Here is a 21,715-nt window from a genome sequence, read left to right on the forward strand (position 1 = left end):
TTAAGATTCACTTGACATGCTCTTTCCAGAATTTTTCTGAGGTTTCTGTCATGCTCAGCTTCACCATTACCTCCTACTAGTATGTCTACTAAATAGCACAAGGCTAACCCAAAAAAGTTGCTCTATTGCATGTTGAAAGACATAGTTTGCAGAATTTATTCCAAATGGAATTCTCAAAAATGTGTACCTTCCAAACGGAGTGCTGAAAGTAGTTAGCAATGTGGATTTCTTGTCAAGCTGAATTTGCCAAAATGAACTCTTTGCACCTAAAACAGAAAAAACAGTGGCATTTGCCATCAGAGCTGCAACTTCTTCGACTGTGCACATTGGATGATGAGGTCTTTTTAATGCTTTGTCAAATTTTGTGGATCAATACATATTCTGATGTCATCTGAGCTTTTCTTATGTGCTACCACCATGGAAGATACACATTCAGTAGTGGTTGATGAACCTACTGGACATGTCACACCTTGTTGCACCATTTTATCTAGCTTGTCTTTAGCTCTAGCATAGCTATTGGAACTTTTCAAGCTGGCCTTATAACTGGACTGACATCTGGGTCTAATTTCATGGAGTACACAGCTGGAAGCTTCCCTAGTTTGACTTTGAAAATATCATTATAGGTAAAGAAAATTTACTGGGCAAAATTAAGAGTAGCGGTCTTTCAAGCTAACTTGATGGACTTCCTTATTAAATGAAAGCAGTCACATTTTCAAACTGTCCTTGAGCCCTAATAATGACTGGATGTGCTTCTTGACCGCATAAAATAACATGTTGTCACATCTCACATCAGAGTAACATGAAAGCACTACTGAGCCTTCAGTCTGAATTTCTTCGCCACCACCATAAGCATCAAATTTTGCACACTTTGCCAAATCAAGCCTTTCACCATGGCACACACTCGCAAATGTTGCTGCTGACATAACACTGCACTTTGAACCTGTGTCAACTTTGAGCTCTGTGGGTTTTCCATTTATCCGAATAGTACAAAAAAAACTTCATACTTTGCTGCATACTATCAACAGGAGCTGTAGAAGTTACTGGAAGCATGCATCTCTCATTTGTAAGCACATTTGTCTGCTTTTCTGTAAACTTGTATATCTGACAAATATCAGAGGCCTTAGTCAAAGTTAAATCAATGTCACAAAGCAAAATCTTTCTCATAGTATCATTTTTAATACCACATACAAGTCTGTTTTTTATCATCTCATCCCTTCAGTCTCCAAATCTGCACATTTTAGCCTTGTTTCTCGAGTCAGTTATATATGCTGCAAAAGTTTCACCAGGCTTTTGATCCCCTGTATAAAATAAGTGTGTTTCCATTATAACATTTGTCAGGAGGTTACACATTTATCTAAATTTATTATATTAAGCATTCAGGATCCTCACTTGACTGAGCTGGTACAACAGTATGACAGTTTCCCCCTCTTCTGCAAAGATAGCAGGAGCATACACAAATGAAAGCTTCCTTTCAATTGCTTCTGACCCAGCTAAATTAAGCAGAATAAATGCCTTTCTATTGCCATCTTTAATAGAAAATGCCACCTGTATGAAAATGTCATACCCTTGCTCAAAAACTCCCCAGTTCTCTGCAATGTTAATTCAAACAGAAATGCAGTGGGTTTTCAGAATCCATCTGCTATGCCCACAAAGTATGAGCAAACACACTGAAAATATGGCCCTTGTAATTATGTATGGACAAACTATTCTTTGAGCTTGTAATAATACTCAAATGCACAACCAACCCCTCGAAAAACTACACTTTGTGAAATATGCTCTGGAATGGCTATATCTTGGTAAACAACTTTACTGTAATACTGCGCAAACGTGAACACTTTATACACTTCTGATAATTTGGATATCTTTAATTAATACAAAAAATACGTGCATAGTGAAAACAATTCAGTAGTTTCCCCTTATTTTATTTATTTTATGCAATATGGACTTTATTTCAAACTTTTTCTGTAGTAATTATAATATTTTTATCAGTATTGGAGATATTGGTTTATTCAAATATTGTTTAGAGCATTCTGTATGTCTCGTTTCATATTTTGCGAATAAGAAATTATTTCAGCAAGTTTTAACATCTGAAATTCATTTCTGACCTGTTTTGCGAATTGTATGTGCAGTAGGGATGATCCACTCCTCTGTATTCCTCCAATACCAACCGAGTGCCTCCGGTACTCAAGACTGATGAAACTGCAACTCTTTCTCGCAGCAAGTCATTTTGGCCATGCTTCCTTTAACACCATGCCTTTTTAGACATGCCTGTTCTGACACCATGTCCTTGAGACATCCCAATTCTGACACCATGTCACTCATCCCTCTCTAACATAGATGACAAGGGTGTAGGGTATTTTGTTTAGATGCTTTAATACTAGCAACACATCTGGATGGATAGTAGCATCATAAAAGTAAAACAAACTGATTAACAGATAGACCTTACATACATACATGCTTACATTTCAACAGCTTACTACAAAATGGCAGTCAGGCTTGCATGTGCTCAGTATTTATACACTTTTGCAAGCCCTTGGATAGCTTCTTAAAGGTACATACACACATATTGATCTACAACTCTGAACTCCCAGTACTGAATTCATATCTTCCATGCCAAATATTTTCATAAATTTCTTCAAAAATCTACCCTGCTTTGTTATATTTTCCCTTCTGGTTCCTCCGGACACATTTTCGCAGTTGCAGATCAAACTCCAGCCCCAACTATAAGTAATATCCCTTGCTGAAACCTGATTATTTCTCCCAGAATTTTCATAAGCTACCATTAATAAACTCTACAACAGAAGGAAGAAACTGCTGCAGAAAAAGGAGAAGTCCCAAGACTGGACACATTCCTTTATTAGCCTCAACAAAAAGTTGAGATCCCTCATCAAGACCTCCAAAGTCAGCTATGAAGGCAGAATTGTGCAGACACTAAAAACAACCATAAAGCATTGTGTAGTTATAGCAAGAATCTCCACGGCAATACCCAGATTTGCTCTGAGTTAATGCACAATGGTACCTCCCATACTGAGCCAAGAGATCTTGCCAACATACTGGCCGACAGATTCAGTGCCAACTTTACCCCTCTCTCCCCCTTAAAGGACCAGTCTCAATACCGGAAGAATGCCAGGCACCCAACATTACTGCAGCACAGGTTAAAACTGCATTGTCCATGGCCAAGAATACAGCTTCCATGGAACCCTACAATATCTCTGGCTGTATTTTACATGAATTACAAAGTGAACTGACACCACATCCGTGTGCCCTGTTCACTCACAGCCTCACCTCAGGTTTTGTCCCTACCGAATGGCATACTCCTACAGTCATCCCTCTTCATAAAGGAGGAGCAACTACAGACCCTGGAAATTATAGCCTCATTAGGCTAAGTCTGATATGTAAGGCTATGGAACGCATCATCATGGACCTAATTAACAAGTATATAGGGAATCTCCAAACTCTAGATCCCATGCAATTTGGTTTTGTGAAAGTTAGATCATCCCTGCTCAACCTGGTTGACTTCTTTGAGTCAGTCACCAGAGCTGTGGATGAGGGTAAGGCAGTTCACACAGCCTACCTCGAACTGGCCAAGGCCTTTGATACCATTCCTCATTCAGAAATTATTGATAAACTCACCAAACTAGGCATCAACCCCTATATCGTTAGGTGGGTTGCAAATTGGCTCACAGATAGAACCCACAGTGTGAAAGTAGTGGACTCCAAGTCAGACTGCCTACCAATCAGGAGTAGAGTCCCACAGGGATTGGTCCTGGGTCCTCTCCTGTTTGGCATCTACTTCTCAGAAGTCCAGGCTGACATGGAGGGACTCTGGCTGAACAAGTTCACAGATGACAGCAAGCTGGGACCCATTATTAACTCCCCAAGTGATGCCGACATCCTACAGAAAGACCTCACTGAGACCGATGACTGGTGTCAAAACTATATCTTTAAGCTTAATGCCAAAAAATGCGTCATCATCCCCTTTGGGAAAAACTCATTTCCCACTAATTGCCACATTGATAGGAGCCCACTGAACACTGAAGTTGTTATAAGAGATCTGGGGACAGAGGTTGACAGCAACTTATCCTTCAACCACCACATTGCCACTGTGGTCAGAAAGTCCTTCTGTGTGGCATCTCTAATTACCAAGGGTTTTGCATCCAGGAAGAAAGTAGTCATCATTTCTCTGTACTATTCCCTCATTAGACCAATAACAGAGTATAATGCCCCATTTGGCATGTACCTCACTAGACACCTGCAACAGCTGGAGAGGCCACAAAAGTATCTCACAAAGAGGATCCTAGGCCTTGTTGTCCGACACGGACAGACTCAAAAAAACTCCAGCTATTCTCTGTGTCATATAGTCTACTAAGAGGCCATTTCTGCTTGACTTACAAAGCCATGTCTGACCCAGCTCTGTTAGAAATGTTACATCGAAAGAAAATCCAATCCCTCTGCACCAAATGCTCCAGAGACCTCAACCTCATTACCACAATCAACAGAACATGCTGGAGGGACAGGTTCGTAACCCAGAGACTGCCCATGCTCTGGAATAGACTTCCCATACATGTCAAGCAGAGCACCTCACTGGCCCTCTTCAAGAGAAATCTTGATGAGTGAATGGGAAATAGAAAGTTCACACTGGGGATCACTCCAGTGGCTCTACTTGATAGAGGCACTGGGAACTAACGTCGGGCGGCACAATGCCAGGGCATGTCTATGGGCTAGGCTTTTAAAGGCTCCAGAGCCATTAGCCTAGTGCACACCTATGAACCTATTATAGCAGTTTTTGGTGAAATGTAAATACATGCCACTGTAATCCTTCTCCTTTGCCAATAGCCCCTTAGTACTCCACATCTGCCATTATTGTCTTTTATGTTTATTTTTATTATTATTGGAACTCCTCTTGCAATTAATGTATGGACTTCTCTCTTCCTTTGCCCCAGTTATTCTGCTGAATAACCATCCTGACAACCTTTCTTTATCAAATTCAGATGTTCAGTTCTTTCCAATTGTGTTTCCTGGAGCATAGCTATTTGCTCTGTGCATTTTTTATATAGTTCGCTACTCCTTCTTTTTTGTATTTATCTGTGAGACCATTAACATTTAAAGACATTATTGGGAAAAAATCATATTCTTGAGGGATTATTATTCCCACCATTTGTATAGAAGAGCTTTTTTGTTTAATGCATAGTTCAAGCTATTGTGTTACCTGCATGTACTAGTTCGAAGTGTTAATCTTTTATTCAACTGTTTCTTGTCATTTCCTTTTGTGCCTATGTCACATCTTGCAGAATTTTTTGTTTTATTGAGAACCTTAAATATACACACCCCCAATGCCTCTCTAAAACCTGTTAACTTAATAATAACTCACAAAACTATGTGTGTAATAAGAATAAATGATCTAAACTGATAACAACACCCACAGGCTACAGACAACCAAAAAGAAAGGTCATTCATGATAAGATGTATGATACAGCCTGTGCTTTTAGTAAGTGCTGTCTGGTTTTGTCTTATCTTTATAGCTCTCCCAGCTAAGAAAACACTTTCATGCTTATAGTAAACATTTTCTCCAAGCCATTTCTTTTTATCAGATTGTCTTCTGGTGATGTGCAAACCAGACACAAACTACTATGGATAAGTTGTTTACCAGAAGGAAAAAACTTATAATGTTCAATATTCTTTTACATTTATATGCTATGTAGTAAACCTGTTACTGGATAAATTATAGGGCTAACCCAATCCTTTCCCTATGTAAGCATGAGAAAAAGCACGGTAATTTTTCTTTTGTCATGCTGTCTTAACCAGAACTTTCCCATCCCCCCATTGCAGTGCCTACATTTCTTAAAAATGAACAAGGAAAAAGGAAGAAGGGAGAAAAAAAAGCACCTGTTTATACTAGTATCCCCCTTACATTAAAAAAGGAACTAAGGAAATTTTACTTCATAGCTTGCTAAGAAAGTCATGCAACATTTAATCATTACCATTATGAAAAAAAGTTTGTTTTACTTACAGTTAACTTTCTCCTTCCTCTTCCCCTCTCCAAAGAAGTTCTCCAGAGATTAATAACATAATGTAGGGTATATACTTTAGAGTCCCCTAAAGGTTTAACCGAGCCCACAAAAATCCAGTATTTCCAAATCCTCTTGGTCTGCCATGTTTCACAAATATAATTGTTGCTTTGTAAACCCACATTTGTCTGTTTCCAAGTTACTGATTTTATTCTCTAAACATTAATAACATGAAACATTGTATATGCTTTAAAGTCCCCCACAAGTTTAACAAGGTTCAATATTTTCCAATTTTCTTGTTCTGTCATGTTTCACAAATATAATTATTGCTTTATCATCCCACAGTTGTTGATTTCCAAGTTACTAGCATTAATCGTGTTCATCTCTAGTTCCCAAATCCTGTCACTGTTTCATTTCACACATATTCCCGGTTTTTCTAGTTGATTCTTATATTTTCTTCATTCTCTCAGGCAACTGAAACAGTGGAAAAGATTTCACAGGCTCAGTGTCTCTGTTGACCTTATCACCAGGCGAACATGAAGCAGAATCTCCTTCCTATTCACAGCTCATTCTTTGTTGAGAAAATTTTGTGTTTCTGCCTTAGCATGTACTTCATCAAAAAATGATTTTCGTTCTCCAGGGAAAAACACTTTGAAGATCACTGGGTATAGCAGTTTGAATCTCATGCTTGCTTTATGACATTCGCTAAACAATGGAATATATTTACTCCTCTTCTGCCTGGTGTACACTGAGTAATCATTCTCCACAAACACTCTTCTGTATCCTACTTTTAGCACTTTATCATTCTGCCACAGTTTTGTCAGAATCAACTCCTTCTGCTGATAAGACTGCATCTTTACTGTTAATGGTCTAGGTTGTTTTTTTGGAAACCAGATTTGGAACATACACACAATGTGCCCTTTCAATTAACAGCTCCTGTTGTGGAATACCAGTCGTGTTGCTTATTTGTGCTTTCATACAGTACAGTCCCTTCCTTCCAACTTCTCTGGTACAGCATAAAATCTCAGGTTTTTCCTACATACTCTCTCTTTTTGAAACATCTCTTCTTGTGCAGTCTCATAATTCAGCCAGCCTTTTCCTCATTTCAACCTCTGATTTTGCAGTTCTGTCACCTTATCTGAATATCTGTTCAAAGCTTCTTCCATTTTTTCCAGCCTTTTATTGTGTGTGTTCATATACTCCTTCAAGTCTGTGTGCAGCTGCTTTATACTCTCCTCTAGGTTACTGGAAGTCATGTCTGGAACTTTTACTGCTTCTTGCTGAACAACTGCTGTACTCCTCTCAGTCTGTGCTTCTTTCTCACCTTTTGTAGCTGATTTTTCTCGCAGTCCTTTATGTTTCTTTTTTCTTGGCATCCAAGCAGTGCACTTACTAACCAGTTACTGAAGTTTACCCAGAAATCTATGCCCACTGGCCTTTGTTAAGTTTCTGTTTTCAGACTGGGAGAGCCAGAAATAATTTGCTACTCAGTGTGCAGCCATCTTGGAAGTCCCCTCTATTCACCTTTTCTAGTTGATTTTCTTTTAGGCTTTCTTTCGTACTTACTAGCCAGTAACTGAATTTACTAAAAGTGACAGAGTTCCTGGCCCTTTTGTTTCAGTTTCTTTTTTCACATTGGGAGAGATGAAGTTAAGCTGTTGATCACTGTGCAACCATCTTGGAAAGCTCCATTACATAACTTGTTATTCCTGTTGTCAGCATAGTTAAATGTATTGTGACGAGTTTTATGTCAAAACTTCCTTGAAGAGAGGGACTAAAGTGCTAAAATAAATTAAGGATTATACGTACCTTTCAGCAGTAGAATGTTTTTGGACTTCATTGTGTAGCTGTGTTATCATTTCTGTTCTTGGTTTTAATTTGCAACTATGGTCTGATATGACCATTGTTTTGTGTTGCTGCTTAAGTTGTATAGGTGTGGATTTGTAGTGAAGTAATATAGTATATTGGAAACTACCAGTAAGATAAGACTTTTATAATTCTAGTACAGAACACACACACAGACATTTGCATCATTACCAAAAAATAAGTTAAAAAAAATTACAGTGACTTTAAACAATGTAGCAGAATGAGTGCAAATAAGTAAAACATAAACAAAGGTTTAGAAAAGATCACAGTACTTATCAATAGATGATAACGTGCTGCAAGTCAGAATATATAACAGTAGTTCAAAACGAAGAAAGTGGAAGAAATGAAAGAAAAGAGAATATCCCACAAGAAAAGTTAATTTTAGGAGATTTCAGTATCGACTGTCTGTCAATTGTGATTATCCTAAAAATGACATCAATCTCTGTGGCCTCAACCAACTAATTGCCTCTCCCACTAACTACATAAACAACATCAACAAAGGTTCTATGCTTGATTGGATACTCACCTCCTCACCTAACAGTATATTCTCCTGTGGCTGTCTCTCTCTCGCTTATGCTCTAAATGGGGCTTCCTTTAGGTGATCGAAGTTTTAAAACTTCAAATTTCATATGGCCGAGACTATATGATCGAGGTTTTAAAACTTTGAACATTCTGAACGGAGATCTCCATATAGCGTGGAATGAGAAATATTCCCATTTCCTCGCTGTAGTAAGATCTCATAGTTGGTATATTTAAATAGTGGGTCTGGGGTGCAGGGGGTCTTGCCCCCATGCATAAACATCCAGGAAAATGTTTTTGTTTTGCTTTTGTTTTTATTTCAGATTTTCGAAGTTTTAAAACTTTGATCATATGGTCTCAGCCATATGAAATTTGAAGTTTTAAAACTTCTCATCTGAAGTGAATCCACTCTAAATGACCATTTTCCTACCTTTGTTGTCAGAACTTAAAACTACACTACCAAATCACATCACCTTAATGAAGTGCGCACTCTCTCTCACTACCAAAATGAAATATTTCTCCAGAACCTACAACTTGGTAACTGGCAACATCTAAAGGATCTCTCCTTAGATGATGATGATAATGATAATACAGAATTCTCCAGCACCTTCCTAAAAATTTTAAACAGATTAGCTCCCCTCAGAACAAAATTTGTAAAAGCCATACCAGCCCCTTGGCTGACCAGAACCACAAAAACTGCAACTCAGGGACAAGGCCTTGAATTCCTGGATCAAAAGTAAAACAGAAAACAATCTTCAAATATTTTGGCAACTCAGAAGTCACACTAAATACCAAATCAAAATAGATAAAAAAACAACTACTGTAATTATACATTCCAAAATCTTTCAAACCCAAAAGCATTCTGGTCTAACAAATTCCTCAAACTTGGCCATGTTGCCCAAACTGAAACCACAGTTCCCAACAACAACACAGAAAACACTGCCACTCTCTTTAAAACATACTACATAATTTCAATCACATCCCTCCCACCAAACTTTCCATCCCCAAAAACACCTATGGCTCTGATCTCCCTTTCTTAATGCAACCCAGTAACCACCTCAGTCATTAAAAATGTTCTGTTATAAAACCCGCCATCCCAGAGCACAACAGTCTTTCTGCCAAATCTCTACAAATAACTGCCAAAGCTGTATCCTATCCCATTTCTATACTCATAAACTGCTCTGTCACAGAAGCATACATCCTAACCTAGCAGTGTGTAAAGGAGGAAAGAATACTGAACTTAGTAACCACCACCCCCATCACTGTCCTGTCCACATTATCTAAAATTATATTCAATCCCAGCTCTGCCATCACCTCGCCAAAAATAACCTCCTCTCCCCCCACCACTATAACACTACTATTACCCTCCTACTTTTCACTAATACTGTAAATACACATAGGAATGAAGGAAAGCTAGTATTTGCCCTATTTCTAGACATTTTCAAATCTTCTGACAGAGTCTAAAACCCCATCCTCCTACAAACTACACAATTCTATGATTATATGAAACCTCTACTGCATGGTTTAATAGGTATCTTGCTAGCAGTTCATAGGCTGCAAAATAACACAATGACTTCTCTGCTTTCCTCCCAGTATCCACAGCTGTCACCCAAGGGCCCATTCTTTTCAAAATCGTCATTAATAACCTCCCAGATGCCTCAAAATCATCCACAGTAAGTTGGAATGCTGACAGTGCAATCTTCATATGTAACACCCAAAACCTAACAGCCTCCAACAAATTACTCAAGAATCCTTCAAATCCATTGAAGCCTAGCTAACAGCTTTTTCTTAACCCCAAAAAAGCAAACTTATTCTTTTTAGCACAAGACACCTTCCAGCCCAGAAATCTTCTTTTGATATTCTTTCAGCAAATAACACTAAAATTGAAATTATCCTACATACTAAGCTCCTTGGCATCTACATTGACAATATAGCTTCAAATTTAACTATCATGTCCAATTTACAGTAAAGAAAACTCACCAGAAATTGGATTCCTTATATAAAGAGTCAAAAATTTCCTCACTGACCAAACAGAAAACATTTGGTCTCTACCCAGTCCCTATTTTCACCAACTTACAAGTGTCTCAGATCTCAAAACTCAAACAATGCTATCACAAAGTAGCAAAGTTTATAGTAAATCACCCCAAAAAAATCCCACTGCTGCCTAACACTCAAAGAACTAAACTGTCTCGAACTACCAAACTTACTGTCTTATTCCTAACTTGCAGCTATTCATGACATCATCTTTGAGTCTACAAACTGTTCATCTCTGTCAAGTATAATCCAGCCATGCAGACCAAATAGACCACTTTGCTCAACCCAAATGCTACTCTTCCATGCCATTAAATCCAACAATACAGCTGGTAACAGTCTATTCTCAAACTATGTTACGAAAACGTGGAACACCGTATCTGTCTCTCTAAAAACAGAGCAGCATCACACACATTTTAAACAGAAAACAGAGATTAAAGTCACATCTGTGGATTTTCTGCCCCTGTACTAACCATTGGATGAGTACCCCTAGGCTAAGCCGTAGTTCCGCACTTCTTCCTAGACTTCAGCTACATCACTCTCATAGGTTCATAGTTAGGTACTAGGCTATCTGCCCGAGGGCATTTATAAGCCTAGCCAGAGTGTGTCAACTTTCGCCACCCCATTGATTAATTAACTGAGCCTCTGTCAAGAAGAGCCAATGAAGTGATACCAGGGTTGTATTTTCTGTTACCCTTCCACTCGTCAAGGCAGAGATCACCTCTGAGTAAGCGATATGCGACTGAGTACAGCTGGAGTTTTACCAGTCGAGCTGCATAGGACATATGTTTGTGGCCAGTAATCCTCTTGGTGAGGTAATTTTGTGGTCTTTCCAGCTGTTGGAAGTGTCTTGTGAGGTACATCCCAAATGGGGCATTGTACTCTATGATGGGTCTGTTGAGTGATGAGTAGAGGGGCACTATAACCTCTTTATTTCTAGATGTGAACCCTTTAGTAATTAGATGGGCTACATAGAAGGATTTCCTAACTACTTTGGCAATATGACTATCAAAGGAGAGTTTACTATCTACCTGGGTCCTCAGATCTCTTTATTACTTCTTCTGTATCAAGGGGGCTACCACCTATGTGGTAATTCATGGGTGTTCTGTTTTTCCCAAACGGGATGACTATGCATTTTTTGGCATTTAACTTGAGACCAGGACTTTGACACCAGGTATCCGTCTTAGTAAGGCCCTTTTGGAGAATGTCCGTGTCAGCCGGAGAGTCAATTATGGCTCCCAGTTTGCAGTCATTGGCGAACTTGGTTAGCCATAATCCTCCTGTATTTGCCTGTACTTCTGAGAAGTATATGCCGAACAGTAGGGGTCCCAGGACCGAGCCTTGTGGGACACCACTTGTGACTGGTTTAGAGTCGGACATGGAGCCAGATATTCTTACCGTGTGAGTTCAGTCTGTAAGCCAGTTGGCAACCCATCTTGTGACGTAGGGGTTTATGTTCAGGCTGGTGAGTTTTTCTATAATTCCCTAGTGGGGAATGGTGTCAAAAGCCTTGGTGAGGTCAAGGTAGGCTGTTTGAACTACCTTTCTCTTTCTCACAAACCTTCTTCTCTATACACTCACCATAACTGACTACTGCCTCCTTTTTCCATCTCACATCTTTCTTGCATTTAGTTATAGAATCTTCCACTACACCAGCTGCTGACTAGCACACACACAAAAAAAAAAGAACGAAAACTAAAGCATGAAAGGATGATGTTTTATGGCACTTTATATTTTATGTCTTTACTATGAAGTATTTAGTAAGACGCGGTGGTGCAGTGGTAGCATTGTCGCCTCACAGCAAGAGGTTCTCCCGTTCGATTCTCAGCTGGAGCACCTTCTGTGTGGAGTCTTCATGTCCTCCCTGTGGTCGAGTGGCGTTCGAAAGACATGCGTAGAATGGGCGTGCCTTCGTTGAAGGCTGGGCATTGAGCTGGCACCGTAAAAATCTACTGACAATCATTAGCGGACCGGGGTGACCCTAACCGGGAAAAGCCGAAAGAAGAACAATTATGAAGTATTTAGCGCTATTTGTCCACGGAAATTTCTATCTATGTATTGAATTATGCTTATTATCTTCCTTTGGTCAAAGCAGTAATATGTATCTGTGCCTTATTGTACTATGTGCAATGACTCTATTATTATGCACACTTTTGAAAAAATATTGAATGACTTTTCTATACAGTGTATAAACTCTTACAAAATGTCTTTAATTACTAGACTATGCATACACTTGTAAAGCATTGTTTTTTCTACACATTGTATATATAATATGTATCATTTTGAGCTTTTCTCTCTGTGACTTTGTGCGCAGTTGGACTTTCCTGGCCAACAAATGCAATAAATAAGTTTGTGAGTGTCTCATTTTAAAAGTGTCATATGAGGAAATAAGTATTTAAGTAATGTGCTGGTGAAAGTGATGGCCATACAGCAGAGTGCAGGAAGAGCAAGTTGAAAAGAGAAGCTTCAGCCAATACTAGGAAAGTGGGTAGAGATGTCTGCAAAGGAAGGGACTGGGATCATGCATTGGGTGTGGTAGGTGTGGAAAGTGATGATAAGTAGATAAGCTGAGAGAGAGGGAGGTTAAGTAAGGTTGAGCAAGAAGATGTCAGATTGTTTTTGAGTGGCTATAAGGTGCCAGTGTGTGCTATGTGATTGGATAGAGGCAGATAAAGAAAGGATCTAATGTGAGAAGGGATGAAAGAATAGGAGAGACAAGAAGCAGTGTATTAAGTCAAGAGATATTGATGGGGAATACAAGGTTGTAATAAAAATAAGGGGGATGTTAGGAGAAGTGTGGGAAGTGGTAAGGAAAGGGAAGAGGAACATAAGTGGTTAAGGGAGAAAGGATAATAGAGATGCAGGCTGTATCTATAATATGTCAGTATAGTGTCCTTAGATAAGGTGAGGGATAGGACAGGATAGCTTAGAATACACTGTATGGATGAATTGATGTTTTGTGTAGCCAATAGTTGAGCAGGAACACAGCCATGTATTCATTTGGTGGTGTTTTTATAGACTTGAAGGATTTCACGTGATGTATTTGTTTAAAGGCAAGTGTGGGGGGGCTTCCAGATTTTAGAGCCAGCAACAATGCCATCATTCAGTTTATCAAAAATAAAATGCTTAGTTTATTCACTCATCCAAAAGTCATGAACACCACTGTCTTACAGTCCAACAGGTCACATTAACATGCAGGTTATAGCCAGAGCAGTGCTACTTCATAGTTCTCTTACTCTTAAACTGTTAAATGAAAATCACTGGCTGTGCACTGAGATTAAGCCCCCTTCCATCCCCCATGTGGAGGACAAAACACCTCCTTAATTTAATATATTAACTCTGTGGCCTTGCAGTCATGTAAAAAAGTGAACGTACTGTATATAGGGAATCACCAGTTGTGCACAAGCCTACATCAGTATAAAGCTGATGTTTCTAAGCTTTTGCTTCCCACGCTGATCACAATGGTAAGAAAATACCATACAGGGACTTGTTTAGCAAAGTAAGTTGTTGCACAGCCTCATGTGATATGTTATCAGTTGATCAGATAGAATGTACATAAATGCACTTGATCACTTGCCTAATTGATCATATACATGTAAACATTATATATATCCCTATATCTATATATATCTATATCTAGCTGTATATATATATATATATATATTTATTTTATTTATTATACATTTGTTTACTGGGAAGGTCCGACTGGACAGAGCTGTCTATTTTCAGCGGAGGCCCGGGGAGAAAAGCTCCAGAATAATTGCTAACATACTACACATAAGATATTTACAGATTCAGTTATAAAAATATAGCAGACAATAACATATGATTGCATAAGATATTCACATAAGCATAGTGATTTAGACATACAATTAAAAGTATAGCCGGTAGTAACATATGATGGTTGTTCATACAGTATGTTTAGTAGAGATAATCTTGAAGATGTACTGAAGATAAGAGAAGGAAAAAACTAAAAAAGGAGAATATAGACAAGTTCATATGAGGTGCATTGACATTTTAGGGGAAAGCTTTTCAGCTTAGTCTAGGGGAGAGTTAGTGGGTGTAGATGGGGCAGTGGGGAGTAGGTGACAGTGAGTTAGTAAGTAATGTGTGATAATACATAGTGCATCTGTGGGAGTGTTAAAGAGGTTGGATAGTGGGAAGGGGAAATGTGTTAGAATATGTCAGCCAGGTGATAGGCAGTTGCATGTCCAGGAGTTGTTTAGGTGGGAAATAAGCTGTTTTTTGAAGATAGTTTTATTAGGTTGCACCCTGATTTGTAGGGTCTATATTATATTAGCGAAAATCCTTTTAAGCGAATGCGAAAACACCGACACATATTGCGTGAACCGCGATTATGCCGAACGCACAAAACCGCGAAATTTAAAAAGTCGAAGTGTCATGGTTGGCCTGTCTGCGGTATAGCTCCGTAAGGTAAGTGTGCAATAGATATGGTCCTTAGGGTTAGGGTGCTGGTTAAAGTAAGTGCATAGATAGGTAATGTATGTAAGGTTTAGTGTAGCGTTAGAATTAGGGTTTTGTTAAATGTATGTGTGTGGATTATTTATTTTGTTTTGGTATATCTCTGCAGGGTATGTGTGCGATAGTTACAGACCTTAGGGTTAGGGTGTGGGTTAAGGTAAGTGCATAGATAGTAATGTATGTAAGGTTTAGTGTAGGGTTAGAAGTAGGGTTTTGGTGCTTTACTTTAGGGTTAGAAGTAGGGTTTTGGTTAGTGCATGTATCTGGTTTATTTATTTTGTTTGGGTAGGCAGTATGTAGTGGGAGTTGGCCGACTATGGGGATTCGACTTTTTGTATTTCGCGGTTTAGTACGTTCGGTATATTCACGGTTCCCACAATACCTGCCGGTGTTTTCGCATTTGCTTAAAAGGATTTTCACTATTATAATATAGACCCGATTTGTAGTGGTAGGGAATTCCAAGTCTTGGCAGTGTTGCTAGAATACAGGGAGTCACCAGAGCTGTAATGGCTTTTGGAGATTACGATTAGTGCCTTGTTAGTGGATCTAAGTTCACGGTTATTGGGGTAGAGGATGATCAGGCCTTGTAAGGCTGGAGTTTTGTCAGGTTGGTACAGAATTTGCTGAGCTAGAAGAAGTTGGTTTAAAGCTAAAGTGTTAGGGAGTTCAAGCCAGGAAAGCTGTTTAAGGGCCTGACAGTGGTGGGTACGGTAGGAGGAGTTTGTGGCGAAGTTTGCTATTTTGTTGTAGCATACTGATAGCTTGTATATATCGCTCTTGTTTAGATTAATTAGGACAGGAGAAGCATACAGTAAGGCAGAGAGAAGGTGGGTACAAGCTAGGATCACTTTACTGTTGCTGGTTAGGAAGTTTTTACATCTGTAAAGAGTACCTAGTTTTTTTTGTTGATTTTGGTTATTTTATGAGCTGTGTGTTTGTCAAATTTCTTATTATTGTTAATAATGAACCCTAGTAATTTGGTTTGTGTGACAGGGGAGATAGGGATATTATCTAATGCAGAAATAGAGAATGGGGTAGTAGGTGCTGCTGCTTTGGAAGGATGAAACAGCATAAGTTGTGTCTTTTTAGGATTTAGTATTAGCTGGGAGTTTGTTAGCCAGGTTTCGATGGATGTAAAGGCTTCTTGAGTTTTGATTTGAAGTTGTTGGTGGGTGAAGGCAGAGCAGATTAAGGTGGAGTCATCAGCATATTGAACCAGGTTTGCTAGAGGGGTGACTTTGTGAATATTATTTGTAATTATAATGAAAAATAGGGGTCCTAGGATTGATCCTTGGGGTATTCCTAGTTTTACAGGAAGTAGGGGGAAGGGAGTTTTTCCACTGAACAGCTTGTTGGCATTGGAGAGATATTCCTGAAATCATAATAGAGTGGGAGTAGTTAGTTTTAATTCTGAGAGTGATGTTATTAGTTTTGTATGGGAGACTGTATCAAACGCCTTTGATAAGTCTAGGAAAACTGCAGACACTAGTTGGCCGTTGTTGCGTTGCATATTTACTAGGTTACTAAAATGGATGAGTGGAGTGGTAGTGCTGTGGTTGGGGTGGAATCCGTTTTGAGTTTCGGCAGGAAGATTGTTAGAGAGGAGATGTGTTAGGACCTGGGTGTGGATACATTTTTGCATTATTTTAGCCAGTGGGGAAAGTATAGCTATAGGGCGGTAGTTTGGTAGGTCAGTGGAGTTGCCCCATTTGTGAATTGGTATAATGTACTACATTTCCAGAGAAGTGGCACCTTTTGTTCTGAGATTGATCTTTTAGTGATTATAGAGACTGGGTAGGAAATGGCTTTGGCGTCTGTAGGAATTTGGCAGGTAGTTTGTCTACTGCTAAGGTAGTGGGTTTAAGTTTTATAGATATATATACACACACACACACACACAAACACACGCACGTTTGCATGATAAAAAATAAAAAACATAGACACTGGTGTATAGTTAGCATGCATTTTGTTGAATGTTGCTTTGTGTGACAAATGCTTGCAGTGGTCTTTATTGCCGGACATCCAGATAGTCAAATGTCCGATATACTGAAGTTCCATTTCTTCTAAACTGGTGAGTGTAGATTGGGAGAGGGTTAGTGTGTGTACACATGTATTTGGGTGTTAGGCTCAGGCTCAGAGTAAGGGTTAGGTAAGGGTATACATGTGTGTTTGCATGCAAGTGTGTGTATTTTAGGGTTACAATTGTGGTTAAGCAAGGGGTTAGCTCATGGTGGTGCATGTTTTTGTATATGAGTGTCTTGCGTAGTGGGAGTGTTACAGGAAGAGATTTTTTAATTGGCAGTGTGGTGTTAAGGTTGAGTGAGGGGCAGGGTTAGGATTAACATGCATTACTAAGGTGGGCAGGGGGCTTTGGCTTTGCTTCCCCCCTGCTTCTCTTCATTAATGCATACTAACACTAACCCTACCTCCACCCCAACTGTAATCCCACACCACACCTTAAAAAAACCTTCCTGTAATACTGCCACTAACTGTTCAGAGAAATTAGAGTGGTTTAGTGTAAATATAAGGAAAGGACATTGTTTTCCTTTTTTGATGTTTCACTTATTTGATGTTTAAGTAATTTGGCTTTGTGTATGTTTGACGATATTTTTGTGTGTTTTGTTTGGCATTAAGTAGTTAGATCATACAGAAGTAAATTGTGTGTGTGTATGTATATATATATATATATATATATATATATATATATATGTGTGTGTGTGTGTGTGTGTATATATATATATATATATTTTTATATATATGTGTGTGTGTGTGTGTGTGTGTGTGTGTATATATATATATATATATATATATATATATATATGTGTGTGTGCATGTGTGTGTGTGTGTGTGTATATATATATATATATATATATATATATATATATATATATATATATATATATATATATATATATATATGGTGTGGTATCTGTCAATGCCCTATTTATAGAAATCCTCTTGTCAGTGGATCCTACTTAACCATTCGTGCACTCTGGTGAAGGGCGTAGCAGTTGAGAGTATTCCTGAGTACTTTACACATCCTTGACATATACTGTCATTGCTCAAAATGCAGGCATGATTGTGCATGCAGATAAGGATTGCAAGAGCATGACTTTCTGATACTTTTATTTTTCACTTCATTATGTTTTAACTTTATAGTGTTTTATAAGGAGCAGTCATAAAGGAAAAAAAAAACATCATTTTTATGTTTTCATAAGAAAAAGTATTTAACTTTATAAATTGTCTTAAGAAGCCATGTATTTGCACACGAAGGGAAGCAAATATAAATTCATAAAGATCGTAAAATCATAGGAAATACAAGGCTATTCATATGTTCATAGGTGTATACTAGGCTAACGAGCACTAGGGCCTTTATAAGCTTATATGTGAAACCCAAATGACTCTTACAAGTTGTATTTTTTAGGCATTTATTTAAGGGGTAATTGTTGGTTGCAACATGATTTACTAACCGCCTCTGTGCATCAGAGATGTAGGCACAACACCAGGGGTGAATTTTCAATTTTTCATCCAATGGTCCAAGTTACGCTTAAATAGGTTTAGGGAGGGATTTTGTTTCACATGAATGGGGAGCCTGTTCCAGAGAAATACAATTCTCTGAAATACGTATCTGTCTGTCCAACATGTCCTATTTATGTTGTAAGCAAAATTTAGATCTTTAGATCCAGTAGTTCTAATGCAGTTTATTTTGCAGATGTGCAAAAGTTTCATCAAAGAGGGGTCCAGGGATGCCTTTTTTATAGGGCATAGATCACCTGTAAGTTGTCCGTAGGAGTCTGAGTATAGAAATAGAGCTTTTAGGTGATCCGCATAGAGCATTGTGTTTATGCCCTGTTTTCTTTTTATAAGGCACCTTTGCGGATGTTCCAGTTGCTACATGTCTGCTCAGGTACATACCGAAGGGGGCATTATACTCAATGATGGGTGTGATGAGGGCCCAGTATAGTGGTACAATAACTTCCCTAGACCTAGGTGCCATGCAGTTACTTATAAGTTGAGGAAGATTTCCTTACTTACTTGGATACATGTTGGTCAAAGTCCAGGTCACTGTCTATATGTCTTCCCAGATCATTGACTAGTGGGTCAACTCATAAGGGTATTTTATTGATGACATAGTTTCATAGTTTCTTGGGGTGGCCAACTTCCCAAAAGGTACTATAATGCATTTCTTGGCATTGAATTTTAAGCCATGGCTTTGGCACCAGTCATTTCTCTGTGTTAGACCCTCTTGTAAGATATTAGTGCCTTGGGGGGATTCTGTGACTGCTCCCAGTTTTCAGTCATCTGTGATCTTGGTCAGCCGGAGGTCTTTGACATTGGATTTGACTTCTGAGAAGTTGATGCTAGAGAGGAACTGGCCCAGCACAGAGATTTGAGAGAACTCCACTGGTGACTGGCCTTTTTGAGGATGTAGTTTCACCAAGCCTAAATTTTTGTGCCCCATCCTTGAGTCAGTTGACTATCCAGAGTGTTATAAAGGGGTTTATGCCTAATTAAGCAAGTTTAACAGTACTCAAGTGTGGTATTGTATGAAATGTCTTAGCCAGGTCAAGGTTGGCAGTATGCTCTGTTTTACCCTCCTCTATTGCCTTGGTGACCTTCTCAAAGAAGTGAACCAGGTTCATTAGGCATGGCCTTCCTTTGACAAAGACAGGCTGGGATAGAGGCTGCGTCTGAAGGTCTCCTTTGTCTTTATTGGGCTGAAGACCTATTTTTGCTACCCACATTTGATCTACAGATTGGTTGTAGTGGATATATATAGGGCAATTTTTGTTGTGTAAGACTTCTGTGACTCTGGATGTAATAGGCAGTTTGTGAACATGGTACTGCCTGCAAAGACTGTGCATTTTTTTGCTCTGTATAGTTGTTCCCAGCCCTATGCAGATATATACAAATCAATGCCCTTGTGTGTGTGTGTGTGTGTGTGTGTGTGTGTGTGTGTGTGTGTGTGTGTGTGTGTGTGTGTGTGTACGTGTACATGGGCCCATGTCAACTTACTGAAAGGTAATATAATGAAAGTAATAATACTGAATGTGCAATGTTCAAATGTCAAAATGCTGAAAACCCCACACCCGCAGGACCCTTGTTAGCACTCCTTTCTAAGTTTCACTAACAGGGTAGTGATCTTGTTAGTTGACTGGCTGTGTGCTGCCACAGTGTGTGTATGTAATACATGTATGCTATTAATAGGTATTCTTGGTTTAACACTGTAAAGTTTCAGCATTTTCACATTTCAGGACTTGTATTCAGTATTATGACTTTCAGTATACCACCGTTCAATAAGTTGTGAAGTACCCTATAGATATCTATATATATATATATATATATATATATAGAGAGAGAGAGAGAGAGAGGGATAGATAGCTAGAGAGATATGTACACACTTAGTTCAATTTAAGTATGCCCATTATTTCAGTATCACAGGGTCGGCACACACAGCACTGACAAAAACATCTAAAACTCATGATTTTGACATGTTCATGTTCCAGGAAATAACTTCACAGTTTGCAAATCCAAAACACATGTTTTTTTTGCAAGGGGCAAGCCCCCCTCCCTGCATCCCCCATGTGTTAGGACATGCCCCATACCCCCTGCCACTTTTATATTTCAACTCCAAGATTGCACAATTGTGGGGAAAAGTCATATTCCCTTCATTGCAGTGACACCAGTCTTGAAATCAGATGTTGATAATTTGAGTTTATATGCTGTTCTTTTTTTTGCCAGTAACTTGTGTGTCATCCTTGTGATAGAACAGTTTAACTAGACCTATATATATGCATACACACACACTATGTATGCAGTTATTTAGGTGGAATGAGTGGATGTCGCTTGTATAAGATTATGTAAATAATATTACAACTGAATTTTTGCCAGTTGGCTGTAATATAATGGCAATTCCGTGCAGGTGGTGACATAAGACTGAATTCTGTCACCATGCTTGCATGTTTGCTTTTGTATTGACCTAAAGTGGTCTTAACACAAATACCAAGAAAAAGTAGAAAAGAAACATGCTGTGTGTTCAAAAAAATAAATAAAAAAATTTACGTGCACTAATGTTTTAGTAATTTCCAAGGGATTTTTTTTTTCCTGATCTACAGGTATAAGCTATTTTTTTCTTTAAAATATAACTTCATTAAATAGATGTCGGTGCTGTCCTTATCTGCTGCTTGTTTCTTGTGTTCTTTTTAAGGCAGAACTGCTGTGAAAAATAGCCCTTTGGTTTTTGTGAGCTTTCATATTGAGGCAGAATTCTAAACGAAAGTTGAGCAAGTTTGCAATAGCTTTTAAGAGTAGTCTCTCTCTTTTGAATGATTGTGGATGTTGTATAAGCCATTTTTTTATTTTGAAAATGAGAAAGGAATGTATTAGCAAATCATGAAGCAGTTTCACTAATCTAATTCCTATTATTTTTAGGATGAAAGAGAAGCAAGAGAATCAGTGAAGAGGGAACAGGATGAAGCTTACCGCCTTTCACTAGAAGCAGACAGAGCAAAGGTTTGTACCACTAACAATACATCCACCCATAACGTACGTTTTCCCATTTTTGCACATGGGCTTGGGATGTCAGATCAACAGCGGCAATCATCTGAAGCCAATGTTCACACCATGCCAAGGTTGTTCCATACCACACAAGCACCCATGCATATACATTCACACCTTAGGCCAGTTTAGTGCGTCCAGTCTACCTACTACATGCTGTTCATTGCAAACTAAATAGCTTTTAATTTTTCTTTCAGAATGCTTTCACTCAAACAAAACCTATTTCAAATGTAATAGGATGGTCTTTGTTA

The 21,715-nt window shown here is 38.6% G+C and overlaps 1 protein-coding gene across 3 annotated transcripts in view; it reads left to right on the plus strand.

Annotated features, from left to right (window-relative positions):
* FAF1 (Fas associated factor 1) overlaps positions 1-21,715 on the plus strand; it is a 5,915,525-nt gene that overhangs the window by 4,733,019 nt on the left and 1,160,791 nt on the right. For all 3 annotated transcript variants that reach the window (XM_044055943.1, XM_044055942.1, XM_044055945.1), the window contains exon 16: positions 21,339-21,419. In XM_044055943.1, the coding sequence (XP_043911878.1) occupies positions 21,339-21,419 (81 nt within the window). The remainder of the gene's footprint in view (positions 1-21,338; positions 21,420-21,715) is intronic.

Source organism: Protopterus annectens, chromosome 14.part0, assembly GCF_019279795.1.
Source record: "Protopterus annectens isolate FY-2018-M chromosome 14.part0, PAN1.0, whole genome shotgun sequence".
Taxonomy (NCBI): Eukaryota; Metazoa; Chordata; order Ceratodontiformes; family Protopteridae; genus Protopterus; species Protopterus annectens.